This window comes from Panthera uncia (genome assembly GCF_023721935.1).
Source record: "Panthera uncia isolate 11264 chromosome A3 unlocalized genomic scaffold, Puncia_PCG_1.0 HiC_scaffold_11, whole genome shotgun sequence".
NCBI lineage: Eukaryota > Metazoa > Chordata > Mammalia > Carnivora > Felidae > Panthera > Panthera uncia.
The window spans coordinates 4,431,565-4,451,306 of NW_026057578.1; the positions used below are offsets into that span (position 1 = coordinate 4,431,565).

General features: G+C 50.8%; 1 protein-coding gene across 4 annotated transcripts in view; it reads right to left on the reverse strand.

Annotated features, from left to right (window-relative positions):
- Nucleotides 1-19,433, reverse strand: part of GNAS (GNAS complex locus) — a 54,822-nt gene extending 35,389 nt beyond the window's left edge. For all 4 annotated transcript variants that reach the window (XM_049650551.1, XM_049650550.1, XM_049650548.1 and 1 more), the window contains exon 1: nt 17,573-19,433. In XM_049650551.1, coding sequence (XP_049506508.1) covers nt 17,573-19,418 — 1,846 coding nt within the window. In that variant the 5' untranslated portion in view covers nt 19,419-19,433. The remainder of the gene's footprint in view (nt 1-17,572) is intronic.
- Between the last annotated feature and the right edge of the window lie 309 nt (nt 19,434-19,742).

A 19,742-nucleotide genomic window follows, 5' to 3' on the forward strand; every position in this document is an offset into this window, starting at 1 on the left:
GGCGAGCTGGGAGGGGGGGAGGGACCCCCAAGTCCTAGAGGGTCACAAGGGAAAAAGCCAATTCAGTGAATCCACTGCATTGGGGGTGCTGGGCTGGGGAGAATGGGGGTACAACCGGGACAAGGAGTGAGGGGGGAAGCCCACTGTCCAAGGGCCCCCTCCCCTAGCCTTTCCCAATGCCTCCAGTTAGAATTCTACTTTTCGGGGCTCCATCATTAAAAATGTGGCTCTCTGGGGGCGCCTGGGTGGCTCAGTCGGTTAAGCGTCCGACTTCAGCTCGGTTAAGTGTCTGACTTCAGCTCAGGTCACGATCTCACGGTCCGTGAGTTCGAGCCCCGTGTCGGGCTCTGTGCTGACACCTCGGAGCCTGCGGCCTGCTTCGGATTCTGTGTCTCCCTCTCTCTCTGCCCCTCCCCCACTCGTGCTCCGTCTCTGTCTCTGTCTCTCTCTCTCAAAAATAAATAAACATTAAAAAAAAAATGTGGCTCTCTGCTTTTTGGGCCTCAGAGAGCTCTTTATTAAAATGCAAATTTCCCTTAAGGGTAGCCCTGTTAAGCCTTTGCCAGCTAATGGGATTAACTGAACCGAACACAGCCACCTGCAGGGAGGTAAGGGGGCTTGGGGTCAAATCTCCGCGTCTCAAATTTGTTTTTGTCGCAGGCTCATCTTAGGGCGCCCAGAACGCAAAACACAGGCACCCACCCCTGCTTCAGGTCTCTCTGAAAGGGGACTCTGAAACCAGGGCCCAAGTCCCAGCTGTAGGATCGGGGGCTCCCTGAAAGTCTCTGGGCCTTGGCGTCCTCCTCTCTTTCAATCAACTCCCTGAGGACAGACGCCGCTTTGCAAGTATCCTGACAGCTCGGTCGGGATTAGCAGAGTAGCATCAGGCTGGCAGTGGAAAAGCAATTGCACAGAACTAATTCATTTATGGAGGCGGCCACTTGTAATAAAGGACGCTTTCAAAGGAACTTGGGCGACTGATTTTTCTGATCTGGCAGACAAGCTTCGGTTTATGTCCTGAAAACAAGTTTTTGGTCGCGTTGATGGCTCGGTGAGCCCCTCGGGTGCAAACAAGGTCGGGCGGGGCAGGGGTGGGGTAGGGGGGCTGAAACTTAATTCTGTAAATCTGAAATGCACGCATGGAACAAATGCAATCTGTCAAGGAGCTCCTTCTACACTAAAGCGTTTCCCTGGCCTTAGATCTAAAGCAAAGCATCTCTATCTGCAGATACCCGCATACTAAAAACAAAACAAAACATTTTTTTTTTCTTTATAGAAAGATCACGTATGTGGTGAGCATTACAGGAAGCCTACGGGTAAGACACGATTCCAAGGGTAATGAATAGATAAAGGTATTTGGTAAAAGAGAGCTGGAAATTAATTCTGGAATTCAAGGTGTGTTTTCCTTCCACAATGACTGGGAGTCAATTATACTGCTTGACTATAGAGTATTTCCATCTGCATCAGAGAACAGAGAGAAGAGGCGCAAAGCTCAGGGTCCAAGATGGAGGCCTGGACCTAAGATGGAGGTCCGGAGCTAACATAAAGGGCGGCCTAGAAGCTAAAATGGAAACACTCCACTGTCCATCAGGACCCGTGGCAGCACACTCTGAGCACTTTCCCAGCCCGCTCTCAGAGAGGAATCTCAAAGAGGACTCTAAGGTTGGGTGAAACACTTTGGGCCCATCCCCTAAGAGAGTTTTCAGTCCTAGAAGATTCTGGAAGGCACAGCTTGGTTCCAGACAGAACAGAAAAGAGAGAGAGGCTGACTAGGGGCATTTCCCTGCACCAGCCCCAGCCAGGCCTCTGCAGCCCTTGAGAAAGCAAGCCTGTCCCCCCGGCACGCCAGTCACCCCCTGGTTACACCTGTGGAGGAAGGTCTTGTTTCTGAACCAGGGAGGATGCCCCATCACCCATGGGGCCCGCACTGTGACCCACTCTAGAAGGCTCCATCCCTGCCAGGGTACAAAGTTTCAGCCTCAGCCTGAAATCCCAATGGTGGTGCCTGTCCAACATGGAGACTCTGTTGTTTGTTTTGACCCAAGCAGACCTTGCAGGTTCCCTGCGTTTTAGTTCTCAGAGAGCAATCATTTACGTGAGCCCTGATTAGGTTTGCTCAACCAGCTTGGAGAAGGTTTCTGAAGTCAGTTTTTTGAGTCTTTCCATCTGATCTTAACTGTTCTACCCGTGCACCATTTAATTCGTCAGGAGAGACTTCTTGGGTTCGTTCTGCTTCTAAGACCATCAAAGGAGCCGCAGTCTTATACCTTTGTCTTCCCCGTGGGGAAGGGCACACCTCAGGCACTCAATACATGTGTATTGAACAACCGAATGAATGAATGAACGAATGAATGAAAATGCCCAAATTAAGGCAAACTCACCGACCCGGCAAGGAGTTCATCCTTCTGAGAGGCTTGGCAGACACACCCACGGCTACTGCAAGCTAAGAGATGCTACTAGAAAGGCAAAAAGGAAACAAAGCTGTTTCAACATTCAATTTACCCCTCACAGTAGGAGATAACTTATCAGCGAGGGAAAATGGGTACATCTGCCCCACGAACCAGGCAACGTTCCATGTTCTTTGCCAAGTTGGACACAATCTGCCTATGAGGTAAACCTCAGATCTGCCAAGAGTCAAGAATTTGAAAAATTAATTTGTGACAACTGTTTTCATTTGGAACCACGATTTTCTTCAAGCAGGCATCTCAGTTTGTGCTCAATTCCCATTAAACATTTCCCAGCCACCCTTCGCTTTTTCTGAAGAACAACCACGACCCCCTTCTCCCCCCAACAATTCCTAAATGTCATAGAAGGCCCATTTTATAAACATATTCGTGGCGAGTCCCTTTTCTTGGCCATTAGAACAGCAATTGTCCCCCGCCCCCCCACTGGCCCCTAATCGACCATTTGCTAAGTCTCAAAGCAATACAAATTTAGGTCAAATCAATTAGTAACACATTTCTAACTCTCGGCACTTGGGAAGAGTGTGAACTTTTCCTGATGGAGAGAAGCAGCTAACCCTTGAGAGCAGACTCAAGCATGGTCAACCCAGCAAATGCCTTCTGCCTCCGTGGGCTGTGCTTTTAAAAAAAAACAAGGCAAAAACTTAGGAGACTGGGGTCCCGCCACAACAGATTAGGACAAGACTTTTTTTTTTTTTTTTCCACTTGAGTTAATGAATAAAGCCCAGGACAGAGAGGCAGCTGGCAGAATATTTTCCCCACTAACTCCAGGAAGCTGAAGTTCTGTTGTTCCTCGGTACAGCCAGAGAGATGTGCACCTGGGTGTGGTGGTCACTCTTGAGCGCCCCAGACAGAACCATCAATCTTGTGAGCCTCCTCCAGCACAGCCCTGCTCCCCCCTTCCTCCCCCCATTCTTCCTTACTGAATAGAATATCTCCCTTCTCTAATGAACATACCCAGGAGAATAAAACTTGTTTTTCCAAAGGGGGGGGGGGGGGGGGGGGAGGAAAGGAAGGAAGGGAGGAAGGAAGGAAAAAAAAAAAGAAAACAATGCCTATACTCGGTCTGGCTGAAGCCAAATTCTCCAGGACAGCAACCTGTAAACTTCTAAGGATTTCCTCAACATCCGAGACGTATACGTAACGTACAGGGCGTTTGCTTTTAACTTATGATTTGCTTTGTTTCGCTTTGACTAATTATCGAATCAAAGAACTCGTGAAGCCTGGATTTTTTTGGAAGGACAAAAAGGTGCACCGTGCGCCAGATGTCTTAAAGCAAAACCAAGCCACCGGGTGGGGTAGGCATGTGAAAAACGGCTTGGAAAATCAGGTTGTGTTAGAAGGGGCTTGTTACTAATTAAAAAAAAAAAAAAAAAAAAAAATCCAAAAATTGGACAATCACCATAGGATGGGGAAAGGAAACTGGGGAGGCGGAAAGGGCCTACTGTGTGCAATGGAGGTGATGGTCAGAGTCGCTGTCCCTGGCCCGCTCACGCAGGTACGTACACACACACACACGCGCACACACACACGCGCACACACACACACACACACACACACACACACACACACAGCCCCTGTTTCTCTCAGTGAGCTCCTGGCACCAATGTGGGACCCTGGGGGTGCAGAGGGACAGGGAGTGATGGTGCCTCCCCACTCCTGCCCCGGGTCAGGCCCTCAGCTCTGCTGGCCACTCCCGGGGGTTGGCCGCCTTCCATCCACTCTGCCTGCTGGCACAGCCCGCACTTGGAATCAGATCTTCCCTTCTCCGCCCTTCTCGACTAGAAGTTCCCAGAGGGCAGGGACCTCGTCTGTCTGAGGCTTAGAGCTAAATTTAGGAGAGGTGCCTTTTCTCTTTCTCGCTTTTTAAAAAAATGTCATTTAGTCTCTGTATTTGACCCTTAACTTCCTTCTGCCCCTTCTTTTTTTCTCTTGCTCTTTCAACAGTAAAGATCAGGCTAAGGGGAGTTGGGTTTTTAACTTGTGAGTAGTTCACAAGCATTCTGGGATTTTACAAGTTCAGAGGAGTAAACACAAAGGAAGGGAGTTCAGATTCCTTTTCCCCTTTTCCCACCCTGGAGAAAGGACTAGAAGGACTAGGCGAGCAGAAGATGTGGAAGGCGCAATGGAGAATGTGGGAAAACATCTGAGGAAATCAGTGTGTGTGTGTGTGTGTGTGTGTGTGTGTGTGTGTGTGTGTTGGGGGGGTGAACAGACACAGAATGGTTTGTATACTGTGCTTAATACTCTCTCTAGAAATATCCATACATTTGGCTGAAGAACAGGAGATAAAGATAAAGTAAAATCATGGCAGGATAAGGGCGGGGTAGGGGGATTTCCTGGAACATTATAATGTCATTTTTACAGTAAATACAACCCTCTGGAAGAGAAAGGGAAAGGGGCCAGGGAAAGTATGGGGTGCAGATTCCCAGTCCTGTGGGCAACCCAAGTGGGCAGCGTGGTCACATGTGGGAGGCTCTGAGCTCTAGAGGGCAAGGTCCCCTATAAGGAAAAGGGGTGTCTGTGTGTGTAGGTAGTGGGGGGGGGGTGCTGCACACACTGGCAAAGAAACCCACCAAATGAACAGACCAGAGCCCCATGTTCCCCTCAAAGCACAGAACGGCGGGATCGGTGTTAACACTGATCCCCCCAGGGACCCAGGACAAAATGAGACCCCAACCTAAGATATCCCTGAAAGGTGGGGCTTTTTTGCGTTTGGGCTTCCTACATTCCATCTAGAGAATTCTAAGTGATCCCACTTCCTGCCAGCGGGCTTAGCCATTCTGAGCTCTTTGCTGACCTCTGGTGGGAGAGGAGCTCTCACGGCCCAGAAAAGGTGTTTCCCAACAGGGGCAGCAGCCCACCTGTCCTGTTCCCCGGGACCCCCAACATCCGGAGTAACACCCCCAGGGGTGACCGTGGTCACTAGCCCTGGCCAAGGTTCAGGGCTAGAAGTTGGGAGGTGTGGGGAGCGAACTGAGCAAAAAAGGCTTTAAAGAAGTCCCAGAAGATTATGGGCTTAAGGCAGGAATGTTAGAACCAAGTTTGTTAACTTAGAAGAATTTTAATAGCAGGGTGGGGGAAGCTTACGCCTGAAATTAATACATTTTGTTCAGTTCCTTTGACTTTTCAACGATAAAAGAGTGAGGGAAAGTATCCAGGCACGTGTGCAGAGGATAAGTTTCGTTGGAAAGGAACGAATTCCCATTACAAGACTTAGTAAGCCCTCGCGTGAGAAGCTCACATGGCCCTTCTCAAACGGATGACCTCATGGGTTTATAGCCGCCGCGGGCAGGGGGGGGGGGGGGGGGGGGGCGGAAAGAACTGGCCAAAGGGTGCCTGTTCTTTTTGGAACCAGGAAACCTGGCCCCAGATGCTGTCGGGGCCAGCTTCCCCTCCATGGAATCTTGGCCGGAAGAAGGCAGACAGGGCCTGCCCCACATCCTGAAGTAGAAGATGGGGTCCCATCCCGAGCCAGGAAAGCCTCAGTCGATAAGAATGCCCTTGGTGCCTTGTGGGTCTGTGGCACTGAGGACTAGAGAGGGGCTGAAATGAAAAACTAAAACTAGGCCTGAAATCTCAGGGGCTCTGAAAACCCCAGTGACTCCCCGGCGACTGAAAGAACAGTAGGAATTCAGCCTCAGCCAACACCTTCTCTCGTAAGAGAGACAATATTGAATCTTCCTATACTGTCTCAAACGCTAACTCCTCCAGGAAGGATCCCTGGGTTTCCCTGCTAGAAAAGGGACTCTGCCCACCTCCGAATCTCTTCTCTAGCCCCCGACCGGGGTGGGAAAGATACACCACTCACCTCTGCTTCCTGCAAAGATTCTCCTAGCAATGGGTACCCAGACGTTGCTAATTATTTACCGAAGGACAACGGATTGCCCTAAACTTTCCTGTACCATCTGCCATTTTGGAAAGGACCTGGGGGGGGGGGGGGCAGCATACCTGTTCTAGCGAAACTTTTTACAAGAGAAATAAAGTTTCACCGTGAGGAGGACACACGTCTAATTGCTCAGATGAGGAAAACTGGGACCCAGAAGATCAAGCCATTTGCCCAAGGTGTCAGGGCCGGTGCCTAGAAGAACCAGGGCACACGCGGGGGCTGGGAATGTGGAGGTCAGGGTGATAGTGGTTTTTTCCGGCCCTTGGCTCGGGTCTCCGGAGCCGCTAGTTGAAAGTGACGGGAATTTGTCCTCAGATACCAACTGTCCAGCTGAAAAAGTCTTGCCGACTATCCCTAGGCCCTGAGAAAGAGGATTAGGGAAGGGGTCACAGAGGCCCGCCTGAGGCAGAGGACACGGTGAGTTTCCAAAAGCCAGGCTCCCAACAGTAAAAGCCGAGTGCCATCTGCCGGCCAGCTCTGAACAGTTTTGCTCCATTTTGCTGTTTATTTTACTTCCCAGCCCCAAATACTGGGGGTTCTCACCTCTTTCCCTCAAAGCCAGCTCTCTGCTGCTCAGAAACGCCCCTAAAACAAGAATCTCATGTTTTAAGAAATCGCAAAAGAGAGGAGAAGTAAAAGGAAAGCAAGAAAGCAGTAAGAGAATCTCCCCAGAAGGCTGATTTCTGCTCCCATTTCTGAGCTGGGCAGATCTCGGGGGGGGGGGGGCGGGGAACAGGATTAGCCCCGATGGTCTTTTCTTGACCCCTTCCTCCTCCAGGATGAAAGGTCAGCTCCCAGTTTTGAGCCTGCCCTCATCTGTGAAGTCAGACCCCATCTCTGGGGAGTCAAGGTTTCAGGGCCAGAAAGAAAAAGAAAAGAGAGCCCTCCGCCCCTTGTCAGCTCAACTCTCAGGTGAAGACGTCTGCAAGGGTTCTGCTGTCCTCTACCCAGAATCCTTTTCCCCAGCCCTGCCCACCTCCCACCTCGTTACACATAAAATGAACCCAGAGATACCGCCTGGTTTTCTCTTGGACCACCCGTCAAATTTAAGTCCCTCCCTTGACCATGGCAGGACCCCAGGACTACTAGGCAGAATCATCACAAAACGAAGCCTTGTCGACACTTTTCAGAATCAGACTTTGGCCCTTTCTGGATGTCACTTGGCAAATTCATGGAATCCTGGAATTAGAGCGCTAGAAACAACCAAGGTCCCAGGAATGAGAATCCCCTAACGCCTAAGCCAGTGCTCTCTGTCCACTCTCCTAGGGCCCTCCAAGAAAAGTTGAGGATCCTCTGCCCACCCCCTCCCCCATCAGATCAGACTCCCTCCCCCATCAGAGCAACGTGCAAAGAACCATCACCGATGCCAAACCACCCCACGATAAATGATTTCCTAAGAGTGCTCCAAAACGACTGGATCCCATCAGGAAAAGTTCCCCAAACTCCCACTCGGAAAGGGGAAACCCTCCTGCCAGCGTCCATCTTAAAACCAGCCCTGGCCATTTGTTTGTAAAACAAAATGATCTAATACGCTTCCCTTTTAGCAGCTGAAAAGGAAGAAGTGAAATCACAGAAATGTTTAATTATAAATAGCTATTAGTCTTCTGGCAGCCCAACTTTTAAAAATTTTCCCCTAATGTCTGGCATTTGTTTCTGGGTTCTGCCCGGAGCCTTCTAAGCATTTCCTTGGAAAGATATTGTACTTGGTCCCAGGCAAGATGTCAAAATCAACATTCAAAAAACACGCCTTGGATAATATTTCGAGGATTCTGTAATAAGGATGTGTTAGTTAGGGGAGCACTTCACTTAGCTAAACTCGAAATATCCAAAAAAAAGGGTATCTTTAAATGTACACGTCCAATATATAATTTATCAAACTACCAATCACTTTCCGCCCCTCCCCCAAAAGTAATCCTTATACTAAAGGCAAAAGTGTTTCAATTCGTACAGACGTCTGTGGGGGGGAGAGTAGTTATTCTCTTACTCTCCCCCCCCCCCCTAGTTTTTAAAAATAAAAAAAACAAAAAATCCAAAAAACCCTAAAAAAAAAAAAAAAAAAAAGAAAAAAACCACTTTGCTTAAGAAAAATTAAGTTTCTGATGAATCTGTAACATCTAAAAGTTCTGTCAAAAGACCAGACCGGGGCCAGAATGTAAATGCGTTGGGCTCAAAATACAGGAAAGAAGCAAGAAAGTCTTCTTCCATTACAACTACCTGGGGGAGAGGCTGTTTAGGTGCGAGGTAGTGGGGGAGGGGGGTGTCGGGCCGCTGTTCAAAAATAAAATTATGATTTCGTCTTGTTACGATTATTACAAGAGATACTGCTTATAGAACCTGCCCTAGCATGGCCCAGGGGGCGTCAACCGTCTTATCAAAGACCAAGTACAAGACTCTCCATCAGGAAACGTCCTTGGGTTATTACTTCTATTGGCACAAGTACGTTTTACTTCTAGAAGATCCTGTTTTACCTTCCTTAGGGAGTCATTCAGAGGCATTTCTTCCACTGCCCCCCAGCTCCCTGCAAAGGTAACTTCCTGCCTTGAAGTATCAGTGGCTAAAGGTTATGGGTCACCTCCGTGCGGTGGGCTGGCTCCCTGTGGACCCGGGACTGAGGCGACCCAGCTGACGGAGTCTATATTCTCGCGTGTGCGTGCGCGCTCCCAATTTAAGATTCCATTAATGTTCTGCGGGAGACATACGCAACGTGGGGCCCAGCCATCCCAGCGCGGATATATTAACTGCCATCTGAGCACCAGTCCTGATTACCCTGGCATCCTTCTCTAGGCTGCAGAGGGGAGTTGATTTCGTAGACACAAGACAGAGGGAGAATTCCCAGCCTGCGACAGACAGAGGCCCCCGAAAGAACCTCGGAGTGGGAGGAGTGATCATGGAAGGGTTAAAATCTATTTAAGCCTTGATTTATCCCGGCCCATTGATTAGCTATGGGACTGACCTCGTTAATCAGAGTCTTAGACCAATTCATTACCTTCTTCCCTGGAATCGTGCCCTTTCCTGTTCTGTGTCGGGTCATCTGGGTCGCCTTCTTTTCTGAGATTTTTTGGAAATGACTTCCACCCAAGAATGCAGGATTGCTACCATTGCAGTAAACATTTCGGACTGGTTATTAGTAACTGAAGTCAACAACCTTTTCCCTGAAGGTATCTTCTCTTTTTAAGGTGTTCAGGTTATGACACGTATGATCTCTGTCTTCCCCAGAATTGGATATTGATAACGTTAGGGCAGTCTGTTATCTACTGGGGATGATATTGTCCCCCAGAGCACATTGGCAATGGCTGGAGACAGTTCTGATTGTCACAATGTGTCTGTATGTAGTGGGGTTGGGGGGTTGGTGTGCGTGGGTGTGCGTGGGTGTGCGTGCGTGTGAAAGAGAGAAAGACAGAGACAGAGACAGAGAGAGGTGGGCATCCAGTAGGCAGAGGTCAGGGATGCTGCTAGACATCCTACGGTGCCTCCAACAGGCAGCCTTCGTGACAGAATATCAATACGACTGCTATGAGGGCCCTCCTGTAAGACACAGCCCCTAAAATGCTTGGAAAACCCTAGGGCAGAGCCAACAGGGAGATGTCACAGCTTAAAAACAAAAGGCCGGGTCTGACCGAAGCTTTGGGGCCTGTTAGATGTGGCTTTCTTGGGTGGGGGTGAGAGCAGAGCAGGACCCTCCCCCATCCCCCGCAGCCTGTCCCCTTCCCCTCTCATTTAATCACAGATGTGACACATTTCTTCTGCCTTACGCCGCCTCACCATCTAGTGGCCACCTGAAATATCAACTCACCTTCGGCATCTCTGGGCCCTACTAAAGTCACTCGTTGAAAAACTCATCCCTGTGGGGGCAGTGGACAGAAAGACCCCTGAATGACGGATGTGATCTCGTTCATATGTTAATTAAGCACCTTGCAGGCCTGAGGTACCTATACAGACAGGGCTGTAAGGAATTAAGATGGACACTTTCTAAGATTCGAGAAGCCCAAGGCCAAAAAGCTCAGGGACTGATGACAAATGTCTGACTTGTTATAAACGAGGACCTCAGAGGCTTTTGCTTGAGTCCTTTGGACACTCAGGAGTGACCACAGACAAGAAGATGACACCTGGTGAGAACAACGTGTTCACGTGCCCAGGAATCTCAATACCCATATCCTTCCTGAGTAATGCCATCTACTCTGGACAGGTTGGGGTTTTTATTTCCCTTTTGCAATTGGGCCAAGGCCGGTGAAACAGGCCGCCTCGGCCTCGGCCTCCATCATACCGCCTGGCTTCAGTTTTGGGCTATCAACATAAGCGTTATTCCTTCTTTGCAAAAATCCTGCAAACTTACCTGAATCTGGGCTCCCTGTAAAAAAAAAAAATCTCACAGTCATCTACACGCTAGCAATCAGTTTGATGAAAGGAAAAATTGTTCAAAATGGAACGAGGAGGGAGGCTACAAGGTTTGTCGGCTGGGGGAGGCAAGGGCCGTGGTAATCAAGGGCGAGCCTCTCGCCCCGATGACCTCCCGGGGAGACGCGACTGTGGTCTCCTGGTGACACGGGGCTGGACCATGGCACTCCTTAGAGAGTGGGTACAAGACATTCTCCTTCCCTTTTTCAACGCACTGAAGGAAGCTTCAGGTACTTAGCTCTGTCCCACACACCAAATGTGTGAGATGTGGGAAACGCTGACTGACTCATAATCAATTGGGGATCAGATAACAATTTATACCTTTACACCTCTTTCCTCGCCCCAAATTGAATCATTAGGAAGCATTTAGTAAGATCTGATGTTCAAGTTCTGTGGGCAGAGCTCCACGAGTCAAAGGCTCCCGAATTCTCCTGAGGTTTAACAAATTACTCTACAAAGCAATTTGGGATTTCCCCTCTAAGAGAGTACGAGAGAGGCACACTTTCTCTTCATCTTCACTGCTCTGTCACAGATCGGTTCCTGAACATTCTGCCTGTGTCACAGCCCCCCGCTGTGCAGGGGGACCAGAGAGCATCCTACGTCTCAATGGAGTGTGTGTTGATCGACAAGAATTAAAAGGCAAACATTGCTTTTTCTTGTGGTCCCTACCTCATTGTTGGAGGTCTCTTCTTCAGTCCCCACTGGCCGGCCTGCTTCACCATCTGGCTGTCGGGAAGGAAAACTAAAAACAATCTTTTTTTTTTTTTTTTTTTTTTGCACGTATGGTAAACATAGAACGATCTGTGCTCAGGTCCCTGGGTTCAACCACAGCCTGGGGTTGGTTTATAGAGAGGAGGATAATATAAATAATAAAAAGAGAAGGGTGGGAAGTGGGGGGTGGGGGGTGGGGGAAACTTTTTCAGGACAAGCAAAAAAAAAAAAAAAAATCTCCCCTCATCTTTTGGCCAGGTCACTCGCCTGAGAGTGACTTCACGCAGTCATAAATTTGGCAGGTGTCGTCTGTCTCCTGCTTGAGTTGACCTTTACTTATAAAATGTGGACAAAGAGCATACTCTGAAAGGTAGAGACAGAAAGAATGGGCGCCTAGTACTTTTAGAACTTACAAGTAGCCGTCTCGTGGGGAATATAGAAAACAGAACCCCCTCCCCCCCAAAAAAATCTTACCTGGAGCAGGGAGAGAAAAGTCTGAGAAGTAAATTTCTAAAAACAATGGTTACCATTTATTGGGCGCTTACATGTGGCACTGGGTTGAGAATTTCTAGAGGGAAAACTTCACTTGTAGTATCTGGTCCTCTCTTTAGAAGAATCCAGGAAGAATAACGTCTCTTCCTCGGCTTCTGGAAATGGCCCTCTCCTCCCTCATTCCGAGGCTCCCTGGCCTCCGTGCTAGTTTGTATCTGGGGTACCCCCACCTCTCCTCTTCATTTTGGGAAAGGCCACTGGGGATGTGCTGATTCTCCGGTAGGAGAATCTCTCCAAAGAGGGACAGACTCAGGCTGAGTCTCCTTCCCTGAAGAGGTCAGGGTCTCCTGCCCAAGGTGACCACAGGCCAGAATAGGAACCTGATGGGACAAAGTCCCTTTTGGTATAACCCAATGAAGTCTGTTAAAGGAGAGCGCCGCAGGGCCACGGTCTCAGAGTTCCTGTTACTGCGGGACCACCAGGGCTGGAGAGGGTTAATGAGGCTGACTGTTTCACTTGGTAGGGGGCAACCCTCTCATACCAATTGGCCCTGCCCCTCCTATTTTGAAAATTCCTAATCTTCCTGCAAAAGGGGACTTTGAAATGGACACATGGCATGTTAATTTCACATTCCACCAGGAACCCCAGGAGGCACGAGGTGGGTCTGGAAAGAACCCCTTTGCCACCAGTTAAAGAAACCAAGTGTAGAGACCAACTTTAATTCTGTTGAGTGAAAGGCCGTCTCTGTACCTCCTGAAAGTTACTTTAGGTAGAGGCATTGGAAGTGCCACAGCTTTGCTGGGGGTGAGGGTCAGTTTTATTTGGTGGGAAAACTGACTCTGAAAAGAAGGAGAGGCATGACAGTATGAGAAGTTTCAAATCTAGGCAATTAGGCTACCTTCTCTTAAAAAAAGTATCCATATATTTATTTGTGCTTAATACCAGCATTCCTGCATAAAAGTCAAAGGTGATCATTCTAAGGCTATGTACTGACTCTTGGTAAGTAGGAATTCGCCCCAACTAAAAGTAAAGATTACTTAAAAAAAAAAAATCACTAGGAAGACTATTAAACAAGAATTATTGTAATAGGGTTATTCGATCCAGGCCAAGATGATTTTAAACAGTCTGTTAGTCTAACACTAAAAATGTAGGGCACCTATGCATAAAAGTACATCTACTGTTGTATTATTATTATTATTATTATTATTATTATTATTATTATTGGAACTCTGAGTAAGAAGGAAAGCTTTAGACCCCAGTGAAGGAAACCACAGAGGATTTAAACGAGATTCCTAAGAAAACCTGCAGTGAAAACAGAAAAAAAAAAAAAAAAAAAAGCCCAACAAACAAAGACTGCAGTGTTGGCAGATGAGTTAAAGCAAATGTGGAAACCAAAGATCACCATAGCGATGACAGGTTATCTCAGAAATGGGGGAGCTCAAGGTTCACGTACACTCAATGGACATTTATAACCCAGGATCTGTCGGGCTTGGCTACACTTCAGAAAGCAGACCTACTAGGCACCTGTCGTTTGACAAGGGATTTGAAGAGCACACAGCACTCTTAACAATCATGCTTTACATTTACACAACGCGTTATCGCTTATGACCACAGCTTGTGTTAAGCGCTGTCTCATCCGAATTAGGAACTTTCGATTCCTTCACTTACCTTGCAGTCTTTGAGCAAAAGTCCCTGACATTTTAATCTCTGAGCTTTTGGTTTATTTGCCTATGAAATGGGGTCCTATCACATTTTTATTGCCCAAGGCCGTTTCAAAGGGCAAATGTGACTTAGATGAAAGGCTTTTAAAAATACAGAAAATACAGAAAGAATGTGGTATCATGGCTATGTGATCATTACTATTACTGCTTACTAATACCTGAAGGCAGGGAGGCTATCCTTTCAAGTCAGGAGGGGGTATGCAAAAGGCCCAGGAACCCTACTTTTCTTTGCCTGATTCCAGGTTCCCACGATACACACGATGTGGGCAAATTATAAAGAGGAACCTACCTGTATAGAAAACTTTTTTTTTTTTTTTTTTTGCAAGAAGTCTATGAGAAATTGGATTTTGAAAGGCAAGGAAGAATTTTGGCCTCTGAGAAGCATGAAATACTAGTGGGAGACAGAGAAAATCGTAAAAGTCTCTCTCAATTCTACAGATTTGGTGGCCTGATAAGCTATGTCCTTCTCACTGCACCAAAGAGTTCAGTGGAGGCATTCTGAATCCAGAAAAATGGCTGTGCTGGGGGCGGGGGGAGGTGCTCCTGCTTGATGGGATGCAATGTAGCCTTGTTGCACCTGGTGCCATAAATTATCATACAATTAATTGAGATTCACTGTATAAATAAAGTGTCATGGCAGGATGGCTCTTATTATACACAGCATTTACCCGAACGCTTTTAATAAATGTAGCAGATACTACAAAATTCTCAACTACAAGCCCCTCAATTCTTAAAAAATGGGGGATTCATACCCAAGTTGGGTTTCCAAAAACATGGAAATAGTCTATTACTGAATACTGTTAGATAAGAAAAAAGCTTCCTCTCTTACATATTCTAGAATTTTAGTCATGTTATTGATGATCTACCTACCTACCTATCTCCTCTAAAAAGTTCCCTGTAATGTGGTTGAAGTGTTTGGGCAGGAAAAATGGAAATGGTATCTATACACACACACACACACACACACACACACACACACACACAATTGTTAAGCACGTCACAAATCAGGAACCATATCAAAGGATGGTCTTTTGACCTGCATTTTCAGCGGCAGGACTATATGGATGTCTTGTTTTAGGTTAGGATGCTAGGATTTGACTGTTAGTGAGAACTCTTGTCCTAAAGGTAAGTAAGTCCTCATCCTTCCTCCCCCACCCTCCTCCTCACCCAGATGGGGGACCTCTCTCGTCACTTTGGCCGAATGAAGCCTGGCGGGAAATGAGCCCGGTTGGACAAATGGCATTTACTGCAGCAGGTGACACTGGCTGCCTAGTTCAGGCTCATGTCTGATGTAGCCTGAGGTCAGGGCTTCTGGACCCGTGGCACCCTGAGAGCAGAGCCAGGGCAATCGTAGGATGACCCCAGCAAATTTCTTTTCATTAAGGTGAATTTTTCACTCTGGATACAAAACAAGGGTGAGCAAATTAAGCTTCTGATATTCTTAAGACCTGGCCCCAGACGTGGACGGTTTGCGGCAGGACTGGCATTTGCATAATCTGTGGTTGAAGCCAACAGTCCTGGTTTGAGGGGACTGTGCTGACACCCCCACCCCCCACCCCGCCCCCAGAATAGGGGTCTCCACACATGGAGGTCTGCTGGGAAAGCTTCACTGCACAAACAAGGCAACTGAGGCCCCAGCGTGTCAGGGACATGCCAACTAGGGGTCAGGTGGACACGGTCACCTGGCTTCCCGTCTGTACCCCCTTGTGTCCCCTCCTCACCAGAGGCCAGCTTCTCGGGGCTACGCTTGGAATACTGCAATGAGACTGTGATGGCAAAACCAGTCGTCCGCAGAAACACAGAGCCTTGTCATTTAAGGGCTCTGTCTGTGGCTTCAGCGGAGTTGGGACATCCCACGTTTAAAGCTGCTTCCCTTCTATTGGTGTTTGGGAAAATGATGATGTCGTGATATCCCTGGGTGGGCACAGCTAATGACCACTGCATTTAAAACTGTGATGTGTGAAAGGCACACGTGTCACAAAAGCAAACAGTCACGTGCCTGATGTCATTACTAAAAAACCATCACACGTTATATGATAGGTAACAAACAAATGGAGCACGGCTTTAGACATTGTGATCTTCAAATCCCTTGAAAGGTCTTAGAGAACACAATAAAGAAATTTAGACTGTGAGCTTCACTTGGGAAATTTTCATTCAAGCCACACATGCAGACCACCGCTAACGACCGCTCTAATGACCGGTGTGACACGAGAAGCCCATGTCTCAGATGGGAGCTGAGGTGAGGCTGGAGGAGGGGAAGGAGAGGAGGGGAAGGGGGAGGGGGGAGGGGAAGGGGGGGGGGGGAGGGGAAGGGGGAGGGGGGAGGGCGGGGGGGGGGGGGGGGGGGGGGGGGGAGGGCCCTAGAGAGGGGAGGGGCGAGGAGAGGTGGCAAAGATGAAGAGAAGGAGGGGAAGGCGGAGGGTGGCGGGACATACCCGATGTGCTTAAAGAACACAAGACCTTTTTACATTTCTTGGTATCCCAAGTCCATTGGCAGAGGATGTTACCTTTGATCCTCTTTGCCCCCAGCTAAAGCTGCTTGGAAAGATTCACATTTACATATTTCACAAGTCATATTCACAGTTTTTACCACACTTCGTCCACATGCTTAAAATATACTCGAAGCATTTAAAAACAAATTTTTTTTTATTTTAATTGCATTTCGGAGACAAGAAAACATTTCACTCCCAACGCCTAATACTCTTTTTAAACCAAGCCCCTCCTACTGTGCTTTGTAAAAGCGTAAATGATTGGCTTACCTCGGGCTCTTCCCTAGGAAAAAAAAAATCATTTCATATTTTTTAAACACAGCCACGCCCACCCTCTTGGAACCAGCCCCGTGTAGGTTTGGATCCAGACCTGCCTTTAGCAGATTAAGTGGGGGTTTTGGTTGTTGTTTGTTGGTTTGTTTCTTTTCTTCCCCCTCTCCTCCCTCCATCCCCCCCCCCCCCCCCCGGGTGAGCTGAGTGTGTGCAGAATATCGAACTTAACGTGTGTCGCCCCCGACGCCCCAGATACCTGAGTGTCTGGTTTTTCAACCGTAAAGGCGGGAGGGTTTGGCGAACGAATGAGAAGTGAGGAAACGCTTAGCGCAAAGGGAAAAAAGAGAGAAAGACACACAGAAAAAAGGTTATGGAGGCCGGCGAGAGGCGGCCCCCTCTCCCCCGCGCCAGGGGCCCAACCCCGAGATGCCCCACCACCTTCTCCTCCGCATTCTTCGCGCCGCCCGCCGCAGAGCGCCAGCGCTCAGGTACCTCCAGAGTGTGTGCAAACACGGAAAGTTTTTGCCCGCGCCATGGCGCAAAACACAAGACAGCCCGTTCCCCAGTACAAGTACACGGTCGGCGGGTAATTTGGGGGTGCCAGCGATGGGAACTGGGGGACACTTGAGCATATCATGCACAGGCGGACACAATATGGACACCAACAGACACCAACGACAAGCTGTCTGCGTCCAAGCAGCAGGGCCAGGCGAGGCGGGGGCGCACCTTTCCCCAACGACCCCAGCCCCCCTCCCCCCGCCCGCGGCCCCAAACCGGCTCAGCCCCGGGGGATCCCGGGGCCCCTCCCCGGCAGTTCCTGGCTCACCTGAGGCCCCCGCCTTCCTTGCCGGCCCCCACCCCAGGACTCGGGGGCATCTTACGGTCGCTGGCGCTGGCTTGTCCAGCCGGAAACGACCCTCAGTGTTGCTCGGCACCACTTTTCTCCCTGGAGGGCACATACTTCGACCACCCACACCCAGCCGAGGCCCCCTCCCGCTCCCAGGGCAAAGTTCGGGCCCCTCGCTGGAACTTTCTAGCAGTCTCTTCCCGCCTCGGCCTGGACACCCCCCTCCTCCCGCAGCCAGGCCCCGAGCCCCACCGGGCAGCCCTGCTCCCCGCGGGCAGAGTCCGCCGCATTACCTAGAAGCAGCAGGCGGTGCGTACACATGTACCCCATCTTTTCTTCCTGGAGTTGTTTGTCGATGAGCTGGCTGCGTTTCTTCTCTGCGCGCTTCTGGGCGCGCTTCTCCAGGGCTTCCTTGCGCATCTGTCTGCGCTTCTCCGCCAGGGGAATCTTCTTGACCTTGGGGCCGGGGGCGGCTTTGGGCTGGGGGCTCTCGGATCGGCCGAAGCAGCCCCCGAAGGCCTGCAGGAGGAACTTGCGGAGCAAGTTGCGCCGGGGCTTTCGGCGGCGGCGATTTCGCCGGGGCTGCAGCCAGCGGCGGCATCCGGAGGTCCCATCGTCGGATTCATCGCTGCTGTGGTCGTCGTCGCTGCTGACCGACCTCTCGTCGTCGTCGCGGCCAGACCTGCCCCGCCAGGCAAATGCGCGAGTAGGCTGCGGAGTAGGCGGATCGGCAGCCTGGATCTCGGGGCTGGGGGGTCGGAGGAAGCGGAGCTTGGGTCGGGCTCCAGACGCAGGGGCGGCAGGGGCTGCCCCGGCGGCCGGAGCGGCAGGGGCGGCAGGAGCTGCCCTGGCGGCTGGAGCTGCCCCGGCGGCCGGAGCGGCAGGGGCGGCAGCGGCTGCCCCGGCGGCTGGAGCGTCAGGGGCGGCTGGGGCTGCCCCGGCGGCTGGAGAAGCAGGGTCGGCCCCGGCCGCTGGGGCTCCGTCCCCGGGAGAGGGGACTTTTCCTTTCCCTGCAGCAGAGGCGGCGGCTGAGCCTCCTTCCATCTCGGCTGCTTCTCCCTCAACTGGGGGTCTCTCTCTCTCTGCTCGCTCTCTCTTAACTGGGGCTCCGGAGACCTCGATGGGCGGGCCGTCAAGCGCGATTGGGGGGCTGTCCATGTTGACGGGAGCGTCGTCGACCCCAACGGGGGCGCTGCCAATCTCGAGCGGGGGTCCGGAGATCTCCATCGGGGGGCTGTCGCCCGCGAAGCGTGGAGGAGATCTGACAGCCTCTCGGGATGGGCTGCCGATGGCGCCGGGGACCCAGAGGGGGGGCTCGTTCGCGGCGGGAGCGAGGAGGACCGCACTCGGGACCGCGACTGCCGCGGGCTGGCCGATGCTGCCGCCGTCGATTTGTGGGATAGCTCGGGGGAGCCCGGGGGGTGGGCTGTCGTCCCCAAAGGCTGCTCCATCAAACTCAAATGGCATAGCCTCCTCAGGGGGAGGACTACAGTCTCCTCTGAAGCCTGTGGTTGCTTCAAGGGCTTCAAGGGCTCCGGGCTCCTGGGGAGGAGTGCTAAAGACCCCTGCACCTGGGCCTCCTGGAGCGAGGTCTGAGACCTGCAGGAGAGGCTGGCTGCAACCTCCCTGTGCAGGCTGCTCAAACTCGAAGGGCATGGCTTCTTCAGGTGGAGGGCTGTAGCCTCCCAGGCCGGGTGTGGCATCATCGAAGGCTCCGGGCTCCATGACCGCTGGGCTGAAGACCTCAGGGCCTGCATGGGCCCCAGTGGTGTCTCCGGGCTGCTCCAGGGTAGGCCAGAAGCCTCCTGGGCTGGGCTGCTCGACCTCGAAGGGCATGGCTTCCTCGGGAGGTGGGCTGTAGCCTCCGAGGGCTCTGGTTTCCTCGATGGCCTGGCCCAGGTCCTGGCAGTTGGGTCCGGAGACCTCGGGGGGTCCACAGGCCTCTCCTTCAATCTCGAGGGGGACGGGCTCGCTGTGAGGCGGTTCGGTCTCCATCTCTTCGGCTGTGCCAGGCCCAGGACTGGGGGCAGCTGCCCCTGGGGCCTCCAAAGGTGGTTGCTCGGGCTGTTCCCCGAGTTCAAGGGGGATATCGCGTTGTCCTGACATATTATTGCCGTCGAGGCAGTTGCGCACGCCCATAACACGGTGGCGGACTCTTAAAATAAACTTGGGGCCCCGTGAGACGGAGCACCCAACCGAACTAGGGTGAAAAAAATATCTTCAAAAAAATTCAAAGTATCAGCTAGAAAGTTCTCCAACCTCACTTTCCAACCCTCTTGAGGTCTGGGGCTTGAGGGCCTCAAACCCAAGACCAAAGCGGAAGCAAGTCTATTGTTGCCGGTGCAGTTTTGGCTCCTTCCTGGCCACTTTTTATCCCCTCAGGCTGCCCCTCGGCGCCCCTCTTGGCCTGCCTTTGTCCCCTCCGCTCTCTCTCTTTCTCTCTCTCTCTTTCTGTCTCTCTGC